The following is a 26,790-nucleotide window of genomic DNA, read 5'->3' as shown; positions in this document are numbered from 1 at the left end:
CTGCACTGTTATCTCTCTTCACATTATCACATTTTATACTTACAACACTTTCTTGTGCATCGGTGTCTCCATACAGGGTTACATTTATCATATTAGCATTTCTTAACGGTACAAACTTGTTACTTACATCACTTTTAAAAGCATTCATTACATTTTTTCCATTAGTTTTTCTGGCACTACCATTTAACATTACATTTGCATACCTGCATTCGCTTACTGCACTTTTAACTTTAATGTCCTTGGCATTGCTATGCCTAGAATGGAACTGTCCCTTTAATTGCCTTGGATTACCGGTCTCCTTTAAGAGGGCCTTCCAATCCGTTTTTCCGGTTGGTGCCATGTGTTGCTCCTCCAATGCTGCTCCTCGTGATGCGACCGCCATCTTCTCGCTCTCCTCGAGGTAGGCGGTGGTGAACCTTTTCTCCCCACGTTCGGCCACGGACACCGGGAAACCACCTTTTTCACCAATCTTCTTCCCTCAGAGTCCTGCCACGGCTCGGAAGGTGAGGTCTGGATCTTCGGTATGGATGATCTCGCCTTGGTATTGTACAGTCTGTGTCATCACCACGCAGTCAAGCTGGACGGTAGGATTTCTGGGTGCTGCGATGGATCCAAGTTTGTGGCCGTGTAGGATGTCGGTCGCTGGAGCTCGGAGGCCATCGTCGCTCCGACCGATTTGGACCTGCTTTATCCAACTTCTTCTCAGAAGCATTGGACCATCGCCGGCAACGATCCACAAAGAGAGCTTGTACATTGCGCCGCCATGGGACACCTGGACCTCCACGCTGCCAACGACTGGAATGGTGCCTTTTGTATAGGTGAGCAGCTTTGCCTGGATTGGGAACAGTTTTGGTCATTTGGCGCAATTGTTCCAGAGGTTTTCAAAGGCCATCTGACTCATCAATGACTGGCTCGCCCCTGTGTCGATCTCCATCGAAACTGGAACCCCTTTGATGTCCATTTCCATCTTCCACGAGGAACTCTCGGTGGAGCAGGTATATATTCCGTACTCTTCTTCCAGGGGCTGAGCAGCTTCTTCTTCATCAGTATCGGAGCCCAAGTGATCGGCCAACTCTTCAGCAATGCGGTGAGTAAAGATTTTTCTACACATTCGCTGAAGGTGACCTTTTGTGTTGCAGCCTTTGCAGATATAGTCTTTGTTTCGGCACTGGTGGACCCTATGGTTTCCTCCACAGCACCAGCACGGGGCTAGCCGGTTGGCCCCATGTGGTGGACTCAGGGTTGAGGGACTCGGGGCAGCATTCTTGCCTCTGAAAGTCACCATTCTGTTCACGGAGTGTCGTCAGTTTAGAGTCCTGGGTGTGGGTCATCATTCATTTGGAGTCGCAGGCCGAAATCATGAAAACCTGGCTCACTTTGATTGCCTTCTGCAGGGTGACCGTAGTGTCCGCAGAGAGCAGTTTATGGAGGAGGCCCTCATGGCCGATTCCAATAATGAAAATGTCCCTTAGTGCTTCGGTGACGTGGTCGCCAAAATCACATGGTGCAACAAACCTTCTTAGATTTGCAGCATACTTAACAATTTCTTGGCCTTCGGGCCGCCGGTGAGTGTAAAACTGGTGCTTGGCTGTGAGGATACTCTCTTTGGGTTTCAGTTGCTCTTGTATTAAAGTTACGAGCTCCGCATAGCTCTTGGTTGTTGTCTTCGCTGGGGCTAGCAGGTCCCTGACAAGGCCATGGATAGTGGGCCCACAATTGCTGAGCAGGATGGCCCTGCGCTTGTTCGCCAGCGTGGCCGGTGAGTCCCCATCCGGGTCGTTCGCGATGAAGAAGAGTTCTAACCTTTCCACGAAGGTGTTCCAATCTTCCCAATCAGTGAATTGTTGGAAGTTGCTGAGATTATACATGTTGTGCATGGAATTCGTAACCTCATCGCCAGTTATTGTATATGTAAGCACTCTGTTAATGACTCCATGAGGTAGGGGTATGGCACTTGAACTGTACAGACTGTAGTCCTTTATTGCAGCTCCTAGGGCCCAAGTTTCCACATGTGCCTAGAACGGCACAGTCCCGACCTGGACGCCTGTTTTTCGCGCCACAAAGTGCGCCTAAAAAAATCCTCCGTATTCTCCACCTCCCTGCAGGTCCTCTGGCCCTCGGCGCAGCGCAGCACGAGCTGTTGGGGGGGCGGAGCCAGGTCCCTGCGCTGAAAACAGTGCCGGGACCTCTGCACATGCGCGCTACAGTGGGCACGCAAGTGCAGTAGCTCCAGGCGCCCAAAACTGTATGGGAGGGGCCTGAAGCACGCAGCCCCTAGCCCTGGCCGAATGGCCTCACTGGGGCTGCGTGAATAAGGCTCCTCCCACGGCCAGCTCCGAAACCCGCTCCCCACCGCCCCCGCCTCCGGACCGGACCCGACACCCGCTCCACCCCCCCGGACTGGACCCGACACGACTCCCGCTCCCCCCCGCCTCCGGACCCGACCCGATTCCCACTCCCGCTCCCGCTTCCCCACCCCCACTGGACCCGACCCGACCCGACTCCCATTCCCGCTCTCGCTCCGCCCCCCCCCCCCCCCCCGACTGGACTCGACCCGACCCGCGCTCCTGCTCCCGCTCCGCCCCCCCCGCCCCCCCGACTGGACCCGACCCGCGCTCCTGCTCCCGCTCCGGCTCCGCCCCACCCCCGACTGGACCTGACCCGACCCGCGCTCCTGCTCCCGCTCCCCCGCCCGCCTCCCCCGCCGACTGGACCCGACCCGACTCCCGCTCCGCCCCCCCCCCCGCCCCCGGACTGGATCCGACCTGACTTCCCCCTCCCCGACCTGACCTCCCCCTCCCCGACCTGACCTCCCTCTCCCTCCCTCCCTCCCCCCCTCTCTCTCCCTCCCTCCCCTTCTCTCTCTCCCCCTCCCTCCCCCCTTCTCTCTCCCCCCCTCCCCCCCTCTCTCCCTCCCTCCCTCCCCCCCTCTCCCTCCCTCCCTCCCCCCTCTCTCCCCTCCCCCCCTCTCTCTCCCTCCCCCCCTCTCTCCCCCTCCCTCCCCCCCTCTCTCTCCCTCCCTCCCCCCTCTCTCTCCCCCCTCTCTCTCCCTCCCTCCCCCCTCTCTCTCCCTCCCTCCCCCCTCTCTCTCCCCCACTCTCTCTCCCCCCTCCCCCCTCTCTCTCTCCCCCACTCCCCCCCATCACTCCCCCCTCCCCCCCTCTCTCTCCCTCCCCTCCCCCCCTCTCTCTCCCTCCCTCCTCCCGACCCAACCCAATGCCACCTACCTGTAAATCTGGTGCTGGGGACGGGCCCTGCCCGAAGTTTCGGGCCGGCCCGTTCAGCCTTCGGTCCCGAAAGGCCTGCCTGAAGCACTTTCACACAGGTAGGAAGATCGTTTATTTAATCTTTTCTTTGCTTATAAATGTTTATTCAGGTTGGATTTATTTGTATAATATTTGTATAAGTATAAATAAGGATTTATTACAGAATTTTATGACTTCCCTTCCCCCCCCTCACCCCCTACCTCGTTCTGGACGCCTAATTTGTAACCTGCGCCTGATTTTTTAATGTGTAGAGCAGGTTTTTTCAGTTCTACAAAAATCTTCACTTGCTCCATTCTAAGTTAGTTTGGAGTATGTTTTCACTGTGGAAACTTTGAAATCAGGCGTCAGTGGCCGGACACGCCCCCTTTTGAAGAAAAAATTCTGTTCCAAAGTGGAACTGTTCTACCTGACTAGAACTGCAGAAAAAAAAATGTGGAGAATTGCGATTTCTAAGATAGTCCGTTCTCCACCAGTTGCTCCTAAAAATCAGACGCAAATCATGTGGAAATTTGGGCCCCTAGAGTGAGGACACTAAGAGGTGAGCTCCCTTTTATACTTGGTTACCTGCAGTGTACAGGTGACCCTTAGGTCTCCAGCAGCAGCACCCTCTGGTGTACAGGTATGGTATATACAGGGTGAAGGTACATTCAGGCCTCGTGTTGCAGTACATCATTGACATGCATACATAACAGATATACTTGCATTGGAGGCTGTTCAGAGAAGGTTCACTGGATTGATTCTGGAGATGCGGGTTTGACTTATGAAGATAGGTTGAGTAGGTTGGGCCTATACACATCGAAGGTCAGAGGAAACATAGAAACATAGAAACATAGAAAATAGGTGCAGAAGTAGGCCATTCGGCCCTTCAAGCCTGCACCGCCATTCAATAAGATCATGGCTGATCATTCTCTCAGTACCCCTTTCCTGCTTTCTCTCCATATCCCTTGACCCCCTTAGCCATAAGGGCCATATGAGAGGTGATCTTATCGAAACATATAAGATAATAAGGGGGCTTGACAAGGTGGGTGCAGAGCGGATATTTCTCATAGGAGAAACTAAAACTAAGGGACAATATAGTCTCAGAATAAGCGGCCGCCCAATTAAAGCTGACATGAGGAGGAATTTCTTCTTTCAGAAGGTTGTAAATCTATGGAATCCTTTGCGTCAGAGAGCTGTGGAGGCTGCGTCATTGATATATATTTAAGGCAGAGATAGGCAGATTTCTGAGCGATAAGGGAATAAAAGGTTGTGGGAAGTGGGCAGCAAAGTGGAGCTGAGTCTATGATCAGATCGGCCATGATCTTATTAAATGGCGGAGCAGGCTCGAGAGGCCAGGTGGCCTACTCCTGCTCATTTTTCTTATGTTCTTATGTAAACCTCTCTGCCTCTCTACCTCTCTTTCCTCCTCCAAGATGCTCCTTAAATCCTACCTCTTTGACCTAGCTTTTGGTCATCTGCCGTAATTTCATCTTATCTTGTTCGGTGTCAATTTTATTTTTTGTCTTATATCACTCCTGTGAAGCATCTTGGAACATTTTATTACATTAAAAGTACAATATAAATACAAATTGTTGTTGTTGAAAGTGGAATTGAGGCAGAACATCAGCCATGACCTTATTGAATGGCGGAGCAGGCTCGAGGTGCCAAATGGCCTACTCCTGCTCCTAATTCTTATGATTTTATGTTCTTATACCCTGCTTTGAGGCTGTAGTTTTGAATGGTGGGAAAAGCACAGCAGACTCACCACTCAGACCCCAGTTAAAATTCCACTGGGGTGGTTAATAACGAGTCTTCACTCTCTTGTGCACAAATTTAACACTGGTAAATTGTAACACTGGCGGTAAACCTACAAAGAATTAAACCAATTTCCTGGGGGTGGAGCTAATTAAATTTACCTGGATAGCAATTTCCAAATGTTAATAGATTCTGCAAGGAAGAAAAGCTACCTACCTCGCCTGGCGGGAACAGAATGGGTGAGTAGTTTTTTTAATTAATTCCTGGATGTGGGTGTCGCAGGCAAGGCCAGCATTTATTGCCCATCCCTAATTGCCTTTAAGAAGGTAGTGCAGAACCACCTTCTTGAACCGCTGCAGACCTTGTGGTGAAGGTATGCCCACAACGCTGTTAGGGAGGGAGTGGCAGGATTTTGACCCAGCAATGATGAAGGAACAGTGATAAATTTCCAAACCATGATAGTGTGTAACTTGTAGGGGAACTTGTAGGTGATGGTGTTCCCATGTGCCTGCATGGTGGTAGAGGTTGTGGGTTTGGGAGATGCTGCCGAAGAAGACTTGGGGATTTGCTGCAGTGTACCTTGTAGATGGTACACTTTGCAGCCACGGTGCGCTGGTGGTGCAGGGAGTGAATGTTGAAGGTGCTGGATGGGTTTAGTTGTTTTTCCACAAACCATACAAAGTTCAAAATGAAAAGTCCTCTGCCTTTCATGACATCGGCGTTGAGACTGGTCCCATAGCAACCCAAAAGACAGACAGCTCCTGCTATCAGTCCCTTTTAAAGTCCAAATGTTCAAACTCCATTTTGAAATGCAGCCCATGTGCGTCTCCATTTTAAAAGTCCAAAAATCCATACACAAACTGATGTTGGCACTGGCCAAATCCTACAGTGGAGAGCATTCCAATACACTCCTGACATGTGCCTTGTAGCTGGTGGAAAAGCTTTGTGGAGTCAGGAGGTGAGACCCTCACTGCAGAATACCCAGCCTCTGACCCGCTCTTGTTGTCGCAGTATTTATCAGGCTGGTCCAATTAAGTTTCTGGTCAATGGTGACCCCAGGATGTTGATGGTGAGGGATTCGGCGATGGTAATGCCGTTGAATGTCAGCGGGCTGTGGTTCGACTCTTGCTTGTTGGAGATAGTCATTGACTGGCACTTTTGTGGCGTGAATGTTACTTGCCACTTATCAGCCCAATCCTGAATGTCATCTACGTCCTGCAGCATGCGGGCATGGGCTGCTTCATTATCTGAGGAATTGCAAATGGACGTGAGCACTGTACAATCATCAACAAACAATCCACTTCTGACCTCATGATGGAGGGAAGATCATTGATGAAGCGGCTGAAGATGGTTGGGCCAATGACAATGCTCTGAGGAACTCCTGCAGCGATGTCCTGGGGCTGAGATGATTAACCTACAACAACCACAACCATCTTTATTTGTGCTAAGTTAAAATGGAATTGCTCAGTTACCTGCTCCGTTCCCACCGATATCCGATTTTAATGCCTTTAGTTTTGGGCACAGGGAGGAGCCTCATAGCTAATTGTTAATCAGGGACCTGTGACATCATATAGAATTTTAACTGGGTTTTGAGTGGTGAAGCTGCCGTGGTTTTCCCACCAGCCACAACTACAGCCTGAAAGCAAGTCATGTACAGCACTGCCATTGGCTGTCAAGGTCACTGTTGTGCTCTGCTGTTATGTCATGGGCTCCTTTGAAGCAGACACAGGTGAAATTAGCAATATCTCGCATTTCGCAGTATCAGTGATGTCACCGAGGCTCTGTACAACAAGAGAATCACGTCTCCATCCCCATTATCAGAGAGAAGTAGCTGGAGAGAGCATGAGGATTTGCCCGCATAGCATCATAGAATGGTGGCAGCACAGGAAGAGGCCATCCAGCCCATCGAGTCCATGCTGGCTCTCTGCAAGAGCTCCCCACCTAGTCAGACTTCCTCGCCCTTTCCCCGTTGCCCTGCAAATGTTTTTCTTTCAGGTACTCATACAAATCCCTTTTGAAAGCTATGATTGAATCTGCTACCACCACCCTCTCAGGCACTCGCTCGGTACAAAAGTATTTCCTCATGTCACCTTTGGTTATTTTGTCAATCACCTTAAATCTGTGTCCTCTGGTTCTCAATCCTTTCACCAAAAGGAACGGTTTCTCTCTATCTACTCTGTCTAGACCCCTCATGGTTTTGAACACCTCTATCAAATCTCCTCTCAACCAACTCTGCTTTAAGGAGAACTGTTATGGATGTAAACCTGTAATTACCATGTCTAACCACCAGAGGGCTTATTCCCTGGAGTCCCAAGGGATCCCACAATCCTTTGGGAGCACCTGTATATAAGGAGGCCTCACACGCTGGAGAGGCACTCTGAGATCTGTAATAAAGGACTACAGTCACACTTACCTTGAGCTTGCAGTATCTAGTCTGACTCTTTATCCAAGAAATAACAACTGGCGACAAGATACAGATGACAAACCCCAACGCAACAATGCAGAGAACTGTGGGCATCCTGGAGAAATTTTCAGAGGGAGATGATTGGGAAACCTTCGTGGAACGACTTGAACAATACTTCATGGCCAACAAGCTGGAAGGAGAAAGGAACGCTGCCAAATGAAGGGCGATTCTCTTGACCGTTTGTGGGGCACCAATGTATGGCCCCATTGCTCCAGCAAAACCCACAGACAAGTCGTAAGATGAGTTGTGCACACTGGTCCACGAGCATCTAAACCTGAAGGAAAGCATTCTGATGGCGAGGTATCTGTTCTACACATGCAAGAGGTCTGGAGATCAGGAAGTGGCGAGCTATGTCACCGAGCTAGGCGCCTTGCAGGACATTGCGAATTTGGAGGACACTTGGAGCATATGCTCAGGGACTTCTTTATATTTGGCATTGGCCATGAACTAATACTTCGCAAACTTTTGACTGTAGAGACCCCAACCTTGAGTAAAGCCATAGCAATAGCCCAGGCGTTCATCTCCACCAGTGACAATACCAAACAAATTTTCCACAACACTAATGCTGCTGCAAGTACTGTGAACAAAGTAACATTGTTTTCAAATCGAAATGTACATGGCAGGACTTACACGCCGGTAGCTGCACGTCCGCAGATGACTCGGAGTCCGCCATCAAGGGTGGTGAATACAAGGCAATTAACACCTTATTGGCGCTGCGGGGGTGATCATCGATTCCATTCAAGCCGCGTCAAAGGATACATTTGCAAGGGCTGTGGAACAATGGGAAAAGTCCAATGTATGTGCAGGTGAGCTGCAAATCCTGATAATCCTGCAAACCACCATGTTGCAGAGGAGGAAAGATCCACGGTGGATCATGATGAACCAGAGCTTCAGATCGAGGAGGCAGAGGTATATGGGGTGCACACATTTACCACAAAATGTCCCCCGATAATGCTGAAGGTTGAATTAAATGGACTCTCGGTGTCCATGGAGCTGGGCACGGGCGCAAGCCAGTCCATAATGAGTAAAAAGACTTTCGATAAGTTGTGGTGCAACAAGGCTTCAAGGCCAGTCCTGACTCCCATTCGTACCAAAGGAACTGATTCCTGTAATTGGCCGTGCTACCGTAAAGGTCTCCTACGATGTAACGGTGCACGATTTACCACTCTGGGTTGTACCAGGCGATGGTTCCACGCTGTTCGGCAGGAGCTGGCTGGGACAGATATGCTGGAACTGGGACGACATCTGAGCGCTTTCGTCTGTCAACGACACCTCGTAGGCCCAGGTCCTAAGCAAGTTCCCCTCGCTGTTCGAACCAGGCATCGGGAAGTACCAAGGAGCAAAATTGCAGATCCATTTGATTCTGGGGGCGCGACCTATCCATCACAAGATGAGAGTGGTACCTTACATGATGAGAAAGAGGGCGGAGATCGAGTTGGACAGGCTGCAAGGAGAGGGCATCATTTCGGAGATTGAATTCAATGAGTGGGCCAGTCTGATTGTTCCAGTTCTCAAGGGAGACAGCACTGTCAGAATCTGTGGTGATTACAAAGTAACTATCAATCGTTTCTCACTGCAGGATCAATACCTGCTACCAAAGACAGACGACCTATTTGCGACGCTTGCAGGAGGGAAAACGTTCACCAAGCTGGACTTGACCTTGGCATACATGACGCAGGAGCTGGCGGAATCTTCGAAAGGCCTCACCTGCATCGACACGCACAACAAATGCCTGTTTGAACAATTGATCAAGTACTTTGGTTCGGTATTCACTAAGGAGGACACAAACAACCTTCCGGATATAAAAGGGGTCAGAGGGTCTAGTAAGGAGGAGGAACTGAGGGAAATCTTTATTCGTCAGGAAATTGTGTTGGGAAAATTGATGGGATTGAAAGCCGATAAATCCCTAGGGCCTGATGGACTACATCCCAGAGTACTTAAGGAAGTGGCCTTGGAAATAGCGGATGCATTGACAGTCATTTTCCAACATTCCATTGACTCTGGATCAGTTCCTATCGAGTGGAGGGTAGCCAATGTAACCCCACTTTTAAAAAAAGGAGGGAGAGAGAAAACAGGGAATTATAGACCGGTCAGCCTGACCTCAGTAGTGGGTAAAATGATGGAATCAATTATTAAGGATGTCATAGCAGCACATTTGGAAAGAGGTGACATGATAGGTCCGAGTCAGCATGAATTTGTGAAAGGGAAATCATGCTTGACAAATCTTCTGCAATTTTTTGAGGATGTTTCCAGTAGAGTGGACAAGGGAGAACCAGTTGATGTGGTATATTTGGACTTTCAGAAGGCTTTCGACAAGGTCCCACACAAGAGATTAATGTGCAAAGTTAAAGCACATGGGATTGGGGGTAGTGTGTTGACGTGGATTGAGAACTGGTTGTTAGACAGGAAACAAAGAGTAGGAGTAAATGGGTACTTTTCAGAATGGCAGGCAGTAACTAGTGGGGTACCGCAAGGTTCTGTGCTGGGGCCCCAGCTGTTTACAATGTACATTAATGATTTAGACGAGGGGATTAAATGTAGTATCTCCAAATTTGCGGATGACACTGAGTTGGGTGGCAGTGTGAGCTGCGAGGAGGATGCTATGAGGCTGCAGAGTGACTTGGATAGGTTAGGTGAGTGGGCAAATGCATGGCAGATGAAGTATAATGTGGATAAATGTGAGGTTATCCACTTTGGTGGTTAAAAACAGAGAGACAGACTATTATTTGAATGGTGACAGATTAGGAAAAGGGGAGGTGCAATGAGACCTGGGTGTCATGGTACATCAGTCATTGAAGGTTGGCATGCAGGTACAGCAGGCGGTTAAGAAAGCAAATGGCATGTTGGCCTCATAGCAAGGGGATTTGAGTACAGGGGCAGGGAGGTGTTGCTACAGTTGTACAGGGCCTTGGTGAGGCCACACCTGGAGTATTGTGTACAGTTTTGGTCTCCTAACTTGAGGAAGGACATTCTTGCTATTGAGGGAGTGCAGCGAAGGTTCACCAGACTGATTTCCGGGATGGTGGGACTGACCTATCAAGAAAGATTGGATCAACTGGGCTTGTATTCACTGGAGTTCAGAAGAATGAGAAGGGACCTCATAGAAACATTTAAAATTCTGACGGGTTTAGACAGGTAAGATGCAGGAAGAATGTTCCCAATGTTGGGGAAGTCCAGAACCAGGGGTCACAGTATAAGGATAAGGGGTAAGCCATTTAGGACCGAGATGAGGAGAAACCTCTTCACCCAGAGAGTGGTGAACCTGTGGAATTCTCTACCACAGAAAGTTGTTAATGCCAATTCACTAAATATATTCAAGAGGGAGTTAGATGAAGTCCTTACTACTAGGGGGACCAAGGGGTATGGCGAGAAAGCAGGAAGGGGGTACTGAAGTTGCATGTTCAGCCATGAACTCATTGAATGGCGGTGCAGGCTAGAAGGGCCGAATGGCCTACTCCAGCACCTATTTTCTATGTTTCTATGTTTCTATGGAAATTGTGCTGTGGGTTAAATGACCACATTCTGGTCTCTAAAATTCGATGAATCAATATTGGTAAATATTCATTTCGTCATTAATAAGATAATCAGGAACTAATTTAATCTTTTTAAATCTATTTTATGTATTCTAGGACGTTAAGGAGCTTTATGCATATTTTAGCCATCATTTTGTGGATGCTTTAGTCAGATGTTCATCTCTGTCATTAGACAATCTAAAAAGACGAATCTTCAAGTAAGTGTTGTTTTGCTACAGTTCCTTTTCTTACTCCATCTTTTCAAATATAGAGATAATTTTACAAAATCGTTCTCCCAGGACAGATCTTCTTCTCCCAAGAGAAATTTGGGAATTTACAGGTGTGTCTGAGGATGTTCCCAGGCTACCATGGAAATCATGCCAAATGTGCCCTGATGGACCAAGTGCAAACTACATCTGCTGAGAGCAGGCAACAGGGATTACATTATGATTAGATTCAATGTGGTCAGCCAAGCCAAAGCTACTGAACATCTAATTCTAGTATCAGCTTTTAATGGGGCTAGATTTGAAAAAAATGGCAAATTATTTGAACCAGATTGAGCAGTCCAACACAGAAGAAAAATGGAATGCTTTCTGGCTCTTTGGGTCAAAGTGTATAAAATTATCCTGCAAAAGAAAACCATATATGTCCCTAACATTACAAGAAGGGCACACAAAGCCCAATCGGCTAACTGGTCATGTTCAAGGACAAATCAGACTTAAGCAGTAATATTTTTACAGGTTTAAAGAAATTGAACATAAGAACATAAGAATTAGGAACAGGAACATCTAGCCCCTCGAGCCTGCTCCGCCATTCAATAAGATCATGGCTGATCTGGCCGTGGACTCAGCTCCACTTACCCGCCCTCTCCCCGTAACCCTTAATTCCCTTATTGGTTAAAAATCTATCTATCTATTGGTTCTCAGTGTAGGCTAAAAGCAATGGAATCTGCCATCAGAATAGCCAAAATAGATACTGGAGAAGAAGATAGTGGATAGTGGATAGATATGGTGTTAACAACAAAGCCTTTTTCAGCTATATGAGGTCGAGAGCAATTAAGGAGTGTATCAGGCTACTGAAGGATTCTTCAGGGCACGTTTTGATGGAGGTCTAGGATATGACAGGGGTTTTAAATGGCTATTTTGCATCAGACTGCACTTCAAAATTCTGAGTTACAAATAATACATTATAGGGTTGAAGGTATCAAACTGGATAAAGATATAATCTTGGCTAGAATTTAGGGATCTCAAAACAAAGTAGGCTGCTATCCTGATGACAGTCACCTGAGTTTGCTCAAAGAAATGGAGGCTGTGCTCTGTGAGCCCCATGCTCATATTTAACAACTCGCTGAGATTGTTCTGATGGACTAGAGAGAGAATCATAAGATGTCAATATTTTAAAATAGGTATTCAGTCAGAAACAGGAAATTACAAGACCATTGGCTTCATTTTGGTTATAAGTAAGTTGTGGCAAGTGATCATTAAAGCTAGACAGAAGAAGAGGATATTAGAGGATATTAGAGTCTCACATTAAAAAGGTCATGTCTTAACAACCTGGTTGACATTCTTGAGGAAGTTAGTATGAACAAGCACAGTTGCTTTTCAATAGCACTTTTTACAGCCTCAGGCTATTCCAATGTGATTCACTGCCAATGTAGTATTATTGAAGTCTAGTCACTGTTTTTTTTTATTCGTTCATGGGATGTGGGCATCACTAACAAGGCTAGCATTTATTGTCCATCCCCAGCAACCCCTGAGAAACATAGAAAACATAGAAACATAGAAAATAGGTGCAGAAGTAGGCCATTCGTCCCTTCTAGCCTGTACCGACATTCAATGAGTTCATGGCTGAACATGCAACTTCAGTACCCCATTCCTGCTTTCTCGCCATACCCCTTGATCCCCCTAGTAGTAAGGACTTCATCTAACTCCTTTTTGAATATATTTAGTGAATTGGCCTCAGCAACTTTCTGTAGTAGAGAATTCCACAGTTTCACCACTCTCTGGGTGAAGAAGTTTCTCCTCATCTCGTTCCTAAATGGCTTACCCCTTATCCTTAGACTGTGACCCCTGGTTCTGGACTTCCCCAACATTGGGAACATTCTTCCTGCATCTAACCTGTCTGAACCCATCAGAATTTTAAACGTTTCTATGAGGTCCCCTCTCATTCTTCTGAACTCCAGTGAATACATGCCCAGTTGATCCAGTCTTTCTTGATAGGTCAGTCCCGCCATCCCGGGAATCAGTCTAGTGAACCTTCGCTGCACTCCCTCAATTGCAAGAATGTCCTTCCTCAAGTTAGGAGACCAGAACTGTACACAATACTCCAGGTGTGGCCTCACCAAGGCCCTGTACAACTGCAGCAACACCTCCCTGCCTCTGTACTCAAATCTCCTCGCTATGAAGGCCAACATGCCATTTGCTTTCTTAACCGCCTGCTGTACCTGCATGCCAACCTTCAATGACTGATGTACCATGACACCCAGGTCTCATTGCACCTCCCCTTTTCCTAATCTGCCACCATTCAGATAATAGTCTGTCTCTCTGTTTTTACCACAAAAGTGGATAACCTCACATTTATCCACATTATACTTCATCTGCCATGCATTTGCCACTCACCTAACCTATCCAAGTCACTCTGCAGCCTCATATCATCCTCCTCGCAGCTCACACTGCCACCCAACTTAGTGTCATCCGCAAATTTGGAGATACTACATTTAATCCCCTCGTCTAAATCATTAATGTACATTGTAAACAGCTGGGGCCCCAGCAAAGAACCTTACGGTACCCCACTAGTCACTGCCTGCCATTCTGAAAAGTACCCATTTAACTCCTACCCTTTGCTTCCTGTCTGACAACCAGTTCTCAATCCATGTCAGCACACTACCCCCAATCCCATGTGCTTTAAGTTTGCACATTAGGAGAAGGTGGTGGTGAGCCGCCTTCTGGAACCGCAGCAGTCCGTGTGGTCAAGGTACTCCCGCAGTGTTATTACAGAGGAAGTTCCAGGATTTTGACACAGCAACAATGAAGGAATGGCGATACACTTCCAAGTTAGGATGTTGTATAATTTGGAAGGGAACTTGCAGGTGATGGTGTGCCTTGGTGCCTGCTGCCCTTGCCCTTCTAACTGGTAGAGGTCGCGGGTTTTGGAGATGATGCTGAAGAAGCCTTGGCGAGTTGCTGCAGTGCTTCTTGTAGATAGTAAGCACTGCAGCCATGGTGCGCAGGTGGTGGAGGGAGTGAATGTTTAAGGTGGTGGATGAGGTGTGAATCAAGGGGGTTGCTTTGTCCTGGATGGTGTCAAGCCTCTTGAGTGTTGTTGGAGCTGCACTCATTCAGGCAGTGAAGAGTATCCCATCACACTCCTGACTTGTGCCTTGTAGATGCTGGGAAGTCATTGGGGAGTTAGGAGGTGAGACACTCGCCACAGAATACCCAGCCTCAGTATTTCTGTGGCTAGTCCAGTTAAGTTTCTGGCCAATGGTGACCCCCAGGATGTTGATAGTGAGGTATTTGACAATGGTAATGCCATTAAATGACAAGCGGCAATGGTTGGACTTTTTTTTCATGGCGATAGTCATTGCCTTGCATTTCTGTGGTGCGAATGTTAATTGCTACTTTTCAGCCCAAGCCTGACTGTCATCCAGGTCTGGCTGCATGTGGGCATGGACGACTTCATTATCTGAGGAGCTGCGAATGGCACTGAACACTGCAATCATCAGAAAACATCCCCACTTCAGACCTACTGATGGAGGGAAGGTCATTGATGAAGCATCTGACGATGGTTGGGCGTAGGACTTTGCCCTGAGGAACTTCTGCAGCGATATCCAGCGGCTGTGATGATTGACCTCCAATCACATAACCATCTTCCTTTGCACTAAGTATGACTTCAGCCAGTGGAGCGTTTTCCCCCGATTCCCATTGACTTCAATTTTACGAGGGTTCCTTGATCCCACACTCGGTCAAACGCTGCCTTGATGTCATGGGCAGTCACTCTCATCTCACCTCTGGAATTCAGTTATTTTGTCCATGTTTGGACCAAGGCTGTAATGAAGACTGGAGCCGAGTGGTCCTGGCGGAATCCAAACTGAGCAACGGTGAGCAGATTATTGGTGAGTAAGTGTCACTAGCTAGTACTTTCGGCATCACTTTGCTGATGATTGAGAGTAGATTGATGGGACGGTAATTGGCCAGATTGGATTTGACCTGCATTTTGTGGACTGGACATAACTGGGCAGTTTTCCACATTGACAGGTAGATGCCAGTGTTGTCGCTGTATTGGAATATCTTGGCTAGAAGCGCGGCTAGTTCTGGAGCACAAATCTTCAGCACGACAGCCGGGATGTTGTCCTTTCCGACAGTGACTTTATATGATACATATATGGCACAATATAGGCTAAATAGCAGGATCCCGTCCAATTCTGGGGCAACCAAGGGTAGGCCTTGTGGCCACACACCCAATAGGTGCCATTATAGGCAATGAATGTTAGCTGTTTCTTTGTCAGCAACACTCCGGGGCCTGTCCAGGCTTTTCCATCTGTTTTATTCAGAATCCCCGTTACGTTAAGAATTCCCACATCGGCCCAGTTTGGACAGTTCCGTGGCTTGATTACATAATAATTCTGGGAGCAGTTACTATACCCCATATTTTGGCCTCCTTTGATGTTTCTAATCAGACAGACCGATTCTCCCGGCCTTCCTATTCCCGTTGTATTAATGATACAAAAAATGGGAGCCATTTGGAATTATTGTACCACGGTTGGTATCCCCCTTCAAAGGTAGTCAGATTGTAACCAGCTGACTTCCATTTACGTGCCCAGTTTTCTGTATCCTGAAACGCATTGTCTGTTTTATTTTGATTAATTATCCACTCAGCCATTTCCGAGATATTCAAGGGAACTGGCCTCAAGGGAATCCCTCCCTTTGAGTGAATAGGAATATGCGCACATACCCAACAACTAGAAATGTTACTTTGTTTGGTCTAAATGTATGACATATATAAAAAGGTATTTACATGTAATTCCCTTGCTACCCTACTATTTCCCTTTGGTGCAGAGGGTCGGCTAGTAAGAAGTAGGCATATGCCTAGAATACCTACAATCAGTAATACAGTAAATTTATACATTTTGGCAAAAAGTAATTGTCCTTATTAGATTTCAGTTTCAGTTACGGGTGCTCGTTTAACGTGTGAAGCATGGATCCAGGCTTTCATTCCTTGGACTTTAACAGCTGCCTGGGTGGTCAATAACACTTGATAAGGTCCCTCCCACTTGGCACCCAAAGGTTCTTTATGCAACTTTTTCACATAGACCCAGACTCCCGGGATGATGTTGTGTCGCCCTTCGGGTGGATTACCCCAAGCCGCCGATACCTGTCGGGAAACAGAACTAATAGCATTGGTTAGGTTCTGACAGTATGATACTAAAGTGTCACTCATTAAGTGAACATCAGCTTTCCGTAAATCGATAGTTCCTGGCAGTGACATGGGTCTTCCTGTTCTAATTTCAAATGGGCTTAGACCTGTACTTCTGTTCAGGGTTGCCCTAATGCTACATAGCACTATTGGTAGTGCCTGGGGCCATGGTGTTCCTTCTTGGTGATATTTGGCAAGCTGTTGTTTCAGAGTTCGATTCATTCACTCTACTTGTCCTGATGATTGTGGGTGATAAGGATAGTGAAAATCCCACGTAATGTTCAGTAACCTACAAACTTCTTGGCAGACAGCACCCGTGAAGTGTGTTCCCTGATCTGAGTCAATGCTACTCGGGACTCCCCATCGGGGAATGTAATCCTTACACAAGACCTTTGCAGTGTGATTGGCTGTGGCTCTTTTAGTTGGGACAGCTTCTACCCATCTAGAGAATCTGTCAACCATGACAAGAATGTTAGTGTATCCTTGGCATGAAGGAAGAGATATATAATCAACCTGCAGATGCTGGAATGGACCGACAGGGGCAGGGGGCCTCAGTTGGGAAATTACCGTGATGGGTCTAGAATTATTTTTCTGGCAGACCACACAGCGGTCTGCTACCAGCTGGGCATGTTTTTTAAATCCCCGACGCCACCAGCTTTTCTGGAACCATGCCGTCATCTGTTGTGAGGCCAAGTGTCCCCACGAGTGGATCTGTTGGGCTAAAAAAAGGCATAAGCGCTTGTGGCGCGACTGGCTTGTCGGTAACTCTTTGTCTCCAGACACCATCTTCGCATAGCTTAATTCCTGCCTCAATCCATGTCCGTTTTTCCTCTCGGGAGCACTCGCCTTGCATTGTTTGAAGGTCTTGTTTCAGAGCCCTGAGTGCTTTCAATCTGCACATCTATGTTGGTTCTTCTGGGGGAATGCCCTGTGAGGCGGCATCTTTAGCTGCCTGGTCGGCTAGGGCATTTCCCTGTGCTTCCGTGGTATTTTCCTTGGTATGGGCCTTACACTTCAGGATGGACACTTCCTGAGGTAATTGTATGGCCTCTAGTAAGTCTCGGACTTCTTTTCCATTTCGGATAGGTGTACCAGCAGCAGTGAGGAATCCCCTTTTCCGCCATAACAGACCAAAGTCGTGAGCGACTCCAAAAGCATAACACGAATCTGTGTAGACATTAGCTGTCTGTCCTTCTGCTATTCGACATGCTTCTGACAGGGCCCGTAACTCGGCCTGTCGTGCTGACGTTCCTGAGGGTAAACATCCTTTTGTCATTACCTCATATAAGGTTGTAACTGCCCATCCTGCTTTTCTGGTACCATTGTCAACAAAGGAGGAACCATCTGTAAACAGGATGAGGTCTTGGTTGTGCAGAGGCTCCTCTGCTGCTAAGGCTGCTTCTTCTGTTTCTTTTAAAATCTCCACGCAGTCATGCTCTTCACATTCTCCCCCCTCTTGTTCCCTTGATTCTGACATCAGGAGCATAGTTGCGGGATTAACCGGGCTGGCCCGGACGATATGGAGATGAGGAGCTTCCAAAACTGCTGTCCAGCGGGTCCATCTAGCTGCCGTCACCTGAGACATTCTATTCATTGACAGCAAAGCGTGTACGGTGTGGGGATATTTGACAATCAGCTTTTGGTCGAGGACTCGACCCGCAGTGGTCATTACCGCTCGACATGTAGCTACCATGGCCCTTAGGCAACTTCCCCATCCGAGGGCTACCGCATCCAGTTTTGCCGAATAATAGCCAATAGGTCTTTGCCGATCCCCATGTTCTTGTGTCAGTATAGCTGTCATGTATCCTTCTTTCTCATGGACAAACAGGGTAAATGGCTTACCACTGTCGGGGATTCCCAGAGCTGGTGCCGAACACAAAGCCTTTTTCAAACTCTGGAAGGCCTCTTGCTGTTCCTTAGTGAGGGTGATGGCTTCTTTAGAGGCACGTTTCCCCTTTAAAATATAATCAATGGCTGAGCAAGCTGTGTGAAGGAGTCAATCCAATTTCTGTTAAAATTACACAATCCCAAAAAAGACCTTAGTTCCTGAATAGTGGTGGGTTTTTTAGCAGCCCGAATGGCTGCAGTTCTATCCTGGGTAGCCTGTCTTTTTACTTTTTGTCTCTTACTGTTGTCGCTGCTGTAGCTGGCTCCTCCCGATGTCAGGATGCTCTGAACTACCGCTGCCCTTTGATTTCCCGTGCCCGCTCAGGTCTCGCGATATTAGGCCACTCCTCCCGATCTCAGCCTGAGCGATGAGGGACTTCATTTACGTGGATAGACTAGGGAAGCTGGGGTTGTTCTCCTTAGAGCAGAGAAGGTTGAGAGGAGATTTGATCGAGGTATTAAAAATCATGCGGGGTCTAGAGTGAGTAGATAGAGCAAAACTGTTCCCATTGGCAGTAGAGTCGAGAACCAAAGGTCACAGATTTAAGGCCGAATCAGAGTACAGAATTTGCATGGCTTTAAATAACCCCATCATTAATTACATGACATTACATCGTTCATATATTATACTCAAATGGCATTAAATTACTTTAAATCACCAATGGTTTATACATTACTCACGAGGCGCAACAATCGGATCAGCACCACCATGGGTGGCCGAACGATTATGCACACCAACAAGTGCTAAGGCCCACTCCTTCAGGTCTGTTAATTGGCATAGTTCAGCAGGCCCTCCTCCTGTGCGCCTGCGCTCAGCTCTGTTCTTAGATATCTTCCTCTGCAAAGGTGACAAGAGCATGTCATAAGCTAATTACCTTGGTACTATTACAGATATAATCCACACTTAGCCATTGCCTATGCTGTTCATCGTTAACGTTATATGCTAATACACTTTGTATGCAATTGATGCATGGTTATATCTACGGTCGGAGAATAAATTTAATAAGATCGTAGTTAGAAACATAAAAACATAGAAAATAGGTGCAGGAGTAGGCCATTCGGCCCTTCTAGCCTGCACCGCCATTCAATGAGTTCATGGCTGAACATGCAACTTCAGTACCCCCTTCCTGCTTTCTCGCCATACCCCTTGATCCCCCTAGTAGTAAGGACTTCATCTAACTCCTTTTTGAATATATTTAGTGAATTGGCCTCAACAACTTGCTGTGGTCCAGAATTCCACAGGTTCACCACTCTCTGGGTGATGAAGTTCCTCCTCATCTCGGTCCTAAATGGCTTACCCGTTATCCTTAGACTGTGTCCCCTGGTTCTGGACTTCCCCAACATTGAGAACATTCTTCCTGCATCTAACCTGTCTAACCCCGTCAGAATTTTAAACGTTTCTATGAGGTCCCCTCTCATTCTTCTGAATTCCAGTGAATACAAGCCCAGTTGATCCAGTCTTTCTTGATAGGTCAGTCCCGCCATCCCTTCGCTGCACTCCCTCAATAGCAAGAATGTCCTTCCTCAGGTTAGGAGACCAAAACTGTACACAATACTCCAGGTGTGGCCTCACCAAGGCCCTGTACAACTGTAGCAACACCTCCCTGCCCCTGTACTCAAATCCCCTCGCTATGAAGGCCAACATGCCATTTGCTTTCTTAACCGCCTGCTGTACCTGCATGCCAACCTTCAATGACTGATGTACCATGACACCCAGGTCTCTTTGCACCTCCTCTTTTCCTAATCTGTCACCATTCAGATAATAGTCTGTCTCTCTGTTTTTACCACCAAAGTGGATAACCTCACATTTATCCACATTATACTTCATCTGCCATGCATTTGCCCACTCACCTAACCTATCCAAGTCGCTCTGCAGCCTCATAGCATCCTCCTCGCAGCTCACACTGCCACCCAACTTAGTGTCATCCGCAAATTTGGAGATACTACATTTAATCCCCTCGTCTAAATCATTAATGTACATTGTAAACAGCTGGGGCCCCAGCACAGAACCTTGCGGTACCCCACTAGTCACTGCCTGCCATTCTGAAAAGTCCCCATTTACTCCTACTCTTTGCTTCATGTCTGACAACCAGTTCTCAATCCATGTCAGCACACTACCCCCAATCCCACGTGCTTTGACTTTGCACATTAATCTCTTGTGTGGGATATTGTCGAAAGCCTTCTGAAAGTCCAAATATACCACATCAACTGGTTCTCCCTTGTCCACTCTGCTGGAAACATCCTCAAAAAATTCCAGAAAATTTATCAAGCATGATTTCCCTTTCACAAATCTAATTAATGACACCAAAATTACCAGCTTAATTACAATACGGCAGATTTACATTTTAATGAATGAGTGATTGCATCATTACAATTATAAATTTAATCATTTAATACTTGCTCTTCCAGACTCAATCAGGTCGTTCCAGCGCTTGCAGCACTGGTTTGGCTCTCGGACATCATGGGCTGCCGATGATACAACGTCGGCGATCTCCACCCAGATTCTTTGGTGTATGTGGGAGTGGGGGGGACAGTTTCCCATGATCACCCCAGGTTAATTGGCCTCACCGAGTTTCCACCTCGTGGATAAGGGCAACATTTGCTTCATCAGAAAATCTTTTGGCTCGCCTTCTCCCTCCAATCTCCGCCAAATCACTCCCCTCACCCACCTCTGCCACCTCTCCAACCTCTCTCACTCCCGACTCCTCAAAATCCATCTCCATTCTAGTATCGTTTTTGTATTTTCTCTCTGCTTGCCTCGACAATAATGCGATCTCTCTCTCTCCCTCTCTTTCAGTCTTCTGAGCATGCGCAGATGACCCCTGACCTCCTGAATCACAGGAAAAGTTCATTACCTAAAAAAAAACATGTTCAGAACGGCTGTCGCTATGGACGCCGGCCTTGCACGATGGAATACATCGCTATCACCCATTTCATATTGCTACGGCTATCGCCCAAATTAAAAAGGTGAAACTAGCAGCTTTTAAAATGGGCGATATTCCGGCAATCCCGAAAAATAATACAACCACTTACGCCGGAAATATCGCCCATTTTGGGGCGATAGCGATGATAATGGAACGTCTAGCCCAGAGAATGGTTACAGCACGGAGGAAGGCTTTTCAACCTGTTGAGCCCGCGCCATCTCTCCATAAGAGCCTCTCAGCTAGTTACACGGCCCTAGCCTTTTCCCTGTTGCCTTGCAATTATTTTCCTTCAGGTACTTACTGAACTCCCTTTTGAAAGCTGTAATTGAGTCAACCTCCATCATCATTTCAGGCAGTGCATTCTAGATCCTAACCACTCGCGACGTAAAAAGGTTTTTTCTTACGTCGCCTTTAGTTTTTTTGCCAAACACCTTAAATCTGTGCCCTCTGGTTCTTGACCCTCCTGCCAATGGGAACAGCTTCTCTTTATCTACACTGTCCAGACCCTGATTATTGTTTCTAAATGCTCCCCCACTACCGAGATTAAACTGACTGGCCTGGATTTAACTTTACACCATTTTTTGAACAAGGGTGTAACATTTGCAATTCTCCAGTCCTCTGGCACCACCCACAATTTCATCCTTCACTTCCCTCTTCCTATGTTGTATCCCATCTGGTTCTGGTGACTTATCTACTTTAAGTACAGCCAACCTTTCTCGTATCTCTTTATCAATTTATATCCCTCAGCCATACCTTCTGCCTCCATGCGTAAGTCTCCATTTTGGTCCCTAATCAACCCCATCCTTCCTCTTACTACACGTTTACTATTTATATGCCAATAGAAGACTTTTCGATTACCTTTTCTGTTAGCTGTCATTCTATTCTCATACCGTCTCTTTGCCACTCTTATTTTCTTTTTCACTTAACCCCTGAACTTTCTATATTTAGCCTGATTCTCAGATGTATTCTTGACCTGACCTGTCATATGCACTCTTTTTCTGCTTCATCTTTATCTCTTTCATCATCCAGGGAGCTCTGACTTTAGTTCCCCTACCTTTCCCCCAAGTGGAATGTACCTTGACTGTACCCGAACTATTTCCTCTATAAAACCAGCCTATTATTCCTTTAGAGTTTTGCTTGCCAATCTTTGATTCCAATTTACACAGGCCAGATCCGTTCTGATCCCACTGAAATTGGCCTTTCTCCAATGAATTATTTTTACTCTAGATTGCTCCTTGTCCTTTTCCATAGCTAATCTAAACCTTATGATACTATGATCACTGTTTCCTAGATGCTCCCCTACTGACACTTGCTCTACTTGACCCAGCTCATTCCCCAGAACCAGATCCAGTAATGCCTCAAACACCAATCTAACGAACTCTGCACAACAAGAATTTGGTGCAAAATGAGGAATTTACATTTTAAAGCATGTAAGAAGTCTGCCAAGAGAGTAATCACTACTGGATCTAGTAACTGAAATGAACTAGATCAGGTAAGAGTAGTAAGTTATTGGGAACATCTAGGCAATGACAATCATAACATAATAAGGTTTAAAAGATGATTGATAAAGACATGTGTAAGACAAAGACCAAAGTAATAGACTGGAAAAATGTCTAATTTTGAGGAGATTAGAATGGAGCTAAGAAAGATAAACTGGAAAAAAATGACAAAGAGATAGAACAGCAGTAGGAAATATTTAAAATGAAAAATGATGACCACGAGAAATATATTCCTTTGCAAAATAATAACAAACAAGCCAATAATGAAACACCATGAATGAGTATGGATGTTGTACCTATCAGGGAAGGATAAACAGCCTGGGCCTCTTTTCTTTTGAAAAGAGAAAGCTGAGGGGAGACCTAATAGAAGTCTTGAAAATTATGAAAGGTTTTGATAAAATAGACAGAGAGAGTGTTTCCACTTGTGGGGAATAGCAAAACTAGAGGCCATCAATATAAGATAGTCACCAAGAAATCAAATAGGGAATTCAGAAAAAACTTCTTTACCCAGGGAGTAGTTGAAGTGAATAATATAACTGCATTTAAGGGGAGGTTAGATAAGCATTTGAGGGAGAAGGGAATAGGGGGCTATGCTGATCGAGTTAGATGAGGAAAGACAGAAGGAGGTTCGAATGGAGCATAAACGGCGGCATGGACTGATTGGACCGAATGGCCTGCTTCTGTACTGTATATCCTTTGTAATATTATATAATCCTATGAATAACGAGCTATGGGTAAAATTGAAACAAAAGTAAAAAGACATACGTTAAGTACATCGACAATAAGGAGAGGATGACAAAGGGAATGCGAAGAGGTTAGGAAAGATTAAAAAAAACAATTAGGAAAGCAAAGAAAAATTATAAAATTAAATTATCAAGGACTATAAAAAGGTATTCTGCAATACACAGAAATAACACATGTAAGGTCAAGATAGGTATAGGGCCACTAAGGGTTGCACAACCTAAATGCACAGGTAATGACAGCTAAATGGCAGAAATATCAAGTCGGTAATCACAGCTAAATGGCAGAAATATCAAATATTTAATCAAATATCAAATATCAAGTTAGTTTAAACTCTCCCCAACATCACTAGCAAAATTCCCCACGAGGATATTGGTCCCGGCGCCGTTGAGGTGAGGTGCAACCTGTTCCGTTTGTACAGGTCCCATCTCCCCCCAGAAGCAGTCACAATGCCTCAGGAATTTAAAGCCTTCCCTCCTGCACCAACTCTCCAGTCATGCATTCATCCTCTCTATCCTTCTATTCTTGTACTCATTAGCACGTGGCACCATTAGTAACCCAGAGATTACTTCCTTTGAGATCCTACCCTTTAATTATTTTCCTAGATCCCTAAATTCTGCCTGCAGGACCTCATCCCTCTTTCTACATATGTCATTGGTCCCGATATGGACCACGACATCTAGCTGTTCACCCTCTCCCTCTGTCCACTCTATGATATCCTTGACCCAGGCACCAGGGAGGCACGATACCATCCTGGAGTCATGTCTATGATTGCAGAAAAGCCTCTCTATTCCCCTAACTATTGAATCCCCTACCACTACAGCTATTTTATTTTTTGTCCCTCCCACCCTGTGCAGCTGAGCCACCCGTGGTGCCTTGGACTTGACTCTGGCTGCACTCCGCAGAGGCACCATTGCTCTCACTGGTGCTCAGAAAAGAATATCGTTTAGAAGGTGTAATGGACTTGGGGCAGGGGAGGGGGGTTCTTCTGCACTACCTGCCCAGCATTCTTCATCCATTTGGTGGTCACCCACTTCCCCTCTGCCTACATGCTTTTAAGCTGCGGGGTGACCACCTCCTGAAACGTGCTATCAACGTAGCTCTTAGTCTTTCGGATGCACCGTATTGACTCCGTTCACCGCTCAAGCTCCGAAACGCGGAGCTCGAGTAGTTGAAGCTGGAGACACTTCCTGCACACATAGTTGTCTAGGCTGCGCGAAGCATCCAAGACTTCACACATGCCATAGGACATGCACTCCACAGGACTGAGCTGCCCTGCCATCCCCTTAATTAGACTTATCTGTTATAAAAGAGAAAGAGAAAGAGAGATACTTATCAATTAGGCGGGGTTTATCTTCCTGTTGCTCACCAACCTCTGGGCCTCCCGCTGCTCGCCAACCTCCGGGCCCCCGCTCCTTGCCGACCTCCGGGCCTTCCGCTGCTTGCCGACTTCCGGGTCTCCCCCTCCTTGCCAACCTCCGACTGTGCAGCGCTCCCTCAGTTTTGTGGCAACAAACCCACAATTTTCTGGCAGCTCTCGGACTCTCTCTCCCGAACTCTCTCCCAAACTCACTGACTTTCTCCCGAACTCTCGAACTCTCTCCCGAACTCATGGACTTTCTCCCAAACTCACGGAATCATTTGTTTAACAATTCATTCAAAAAGAGAACGGTGCCAGATGACTGGAGGACAGCTGATGTGGCTCCAATATTTAAAAAGGGAGATAGAACAAGTTCAGAGATTTACAGACCAGTTAGCCTAACATAGGTAACAGAGAGAGTTGATGCAGGCAATGTGGTTGACATGGTATACATGGATTTCCATGCCACATAATAGGCTAGCCAGCAAAGTTCAAGCCCATGGAATAAAAGAGACAGTGGCCGCATCGATACAAAATTGGCTAAGTGAAAGGAAACAGAGAGTAGTGGTGAATGGTTGTTTTTCAAATTAGAGGATCATATACAGTAGTGTTCCCCAGGGGTCGGTACTATGACTACTGCTTTTCTTGATATATATTAATGACTTGGAGGTGGGTGAAAAGGGCACAATTTCAAAATTTGCAGATGACACAAAACTTAGAAGTATAGTGAACAGTGAGGAGGATAGTGATAGACTTCAAGAGGACAAAGACTGGCTTGTGGAATTGGCAGACACATGGCAAATTAAATTTAATGCAGAAAAGTGTGAAGTGATACAATTTGGCAGAAAGACTGAGGAGAGGAAATATAAACTGAAGGGAACAATCCTAAAGTGGGTGCATGAACAGAGAGACCTAGGAGTATATGTGTACAAATCGTTAAAGGTGGCAGGGCAGATTGAGAAAGCAGTTAAAAAAGCTTACAGGATCCAGGGCTTCATGAATAGAGGCCGAAATTCAGCTCCTCAAATAGGCCACTTACCGCCAGAAAATGGTGACCAAGTGGCAGAGTCGAGTGGCCGCCAACTTCCAGTCCAATGGCTGCCGCCAGTGAAATTCAACTCGGGGGGGGGGGGAATTTTCTGGTGGTCCCCACTTCCGCCCCACTGCTGCCAACCATCCAAAGTGCTTCATCAAAAGGCGCACTGCCGATCTCCAGTACCTCCAGTGAAATTTAGCTGCAAAAATCATAAATGCGCCGCATGGTGCCCCCGACAGCTTTTTCTGTTGGTGCACCTTCCTTTCACTCTGTGAGCCATGGCAGCGTGGCGGCCCTTCAAGGGGAGGGAGCACTGCCGTGGCCGCCATGTTTTTTTTTGCTGGACGACTTCCCGATCGGCCGGACAATTATGCCCCGGGTTCAGCCAGGCTGCCAACAAACAGCCTGTCGCCCTCTCTTGGGTGCCAGGCAACTAGCCCGGCTGAAACCCTCCCTGGTGGCCCAGTGGGCTGAATCTAAACAATTGCTGCGGGGAGAGACATGATGACTCACACGGGTACTGACGTCATCACCGCTTCGCTGCTGATTGACAGCGGCAGTGACTCCGTCCCGCCTCCACTTCCGCCCCTCTAGAGCACTTACCACCGCATTTCTGCCCCCATTATGACCAACTTCCGGTCCGCCTGAAAAAAAAACGACAAAGAGCTGAATTTCGCGAAAGAGACCATCTCTTCAGAAGCTGCGGTAAAAACACTTCAAAAGCGGTAGGTGCAACGCGTTTCAGGTGGGGCTGAATTTCGGCCCAGTGGAGCACAAAAGCCTGGAATTATGATGAACTGTATAAAACACGAGTTCGGCCTCAACTGGAGTGTGGTGTCCAATTCTGGGCATCACACTTTAGGAAGGACGTGAAAGCCTTAGAGAGGGTGCAGAAAAGATTTACGAGCATGATTCCAGGGATGAGTGTCTTCAGTTACGTGGATAGACTGGA

At 46.8% G+C, this 26,790-nt stretch overlaps 1 protein-coding gene across 1 annotated transcript in view; it reads left to right on the top strand.

Moving 5' to 3' along the window:
• Nucleotides 1-26,790, top strand: part of LOC139266712 (dynein axonemal heavy chain 8-like) — a 2,132,242-nt gene that overhangs the window by 1,013,463 nt on the left and 1,091,989 nt on the right. The window contains exons 27-29 of the mRNA XM_070884298.1: nt 483-541; nt 1,022-1,087; nt 11,094-11,194. Coding sequence (XP_070740399.1) covers nt 483-541; nt 1,022-1,087; nt 11,094-11,194 — 226 coding nt within the window. The remainder of the gene's footprint in view (nt 1-482; nt 542-1,021; nt 1,088-11,093; nt 11,195-26,790) is intronic.

The sequence above is a fragment of the Pristiophorus japonicus genome, chromosome 7, assembly GCF_044704955.1.
Source record: "Pristiophorus japonicus isolate sPriJap1 chromosome 7, sPriJap1.hap1, whole genome shotgun sequence".
In the NCBI taxonomy this organism is placed as follows: Eukaryota; Metazoa; Chordata; class Chondrichthyes; family Pristiophoridae; genus Pristiophorus; species Pristiophorus japonicus.
This window is presented reverse-complemented; position numbering and strand designations above follow the sequence as displayed.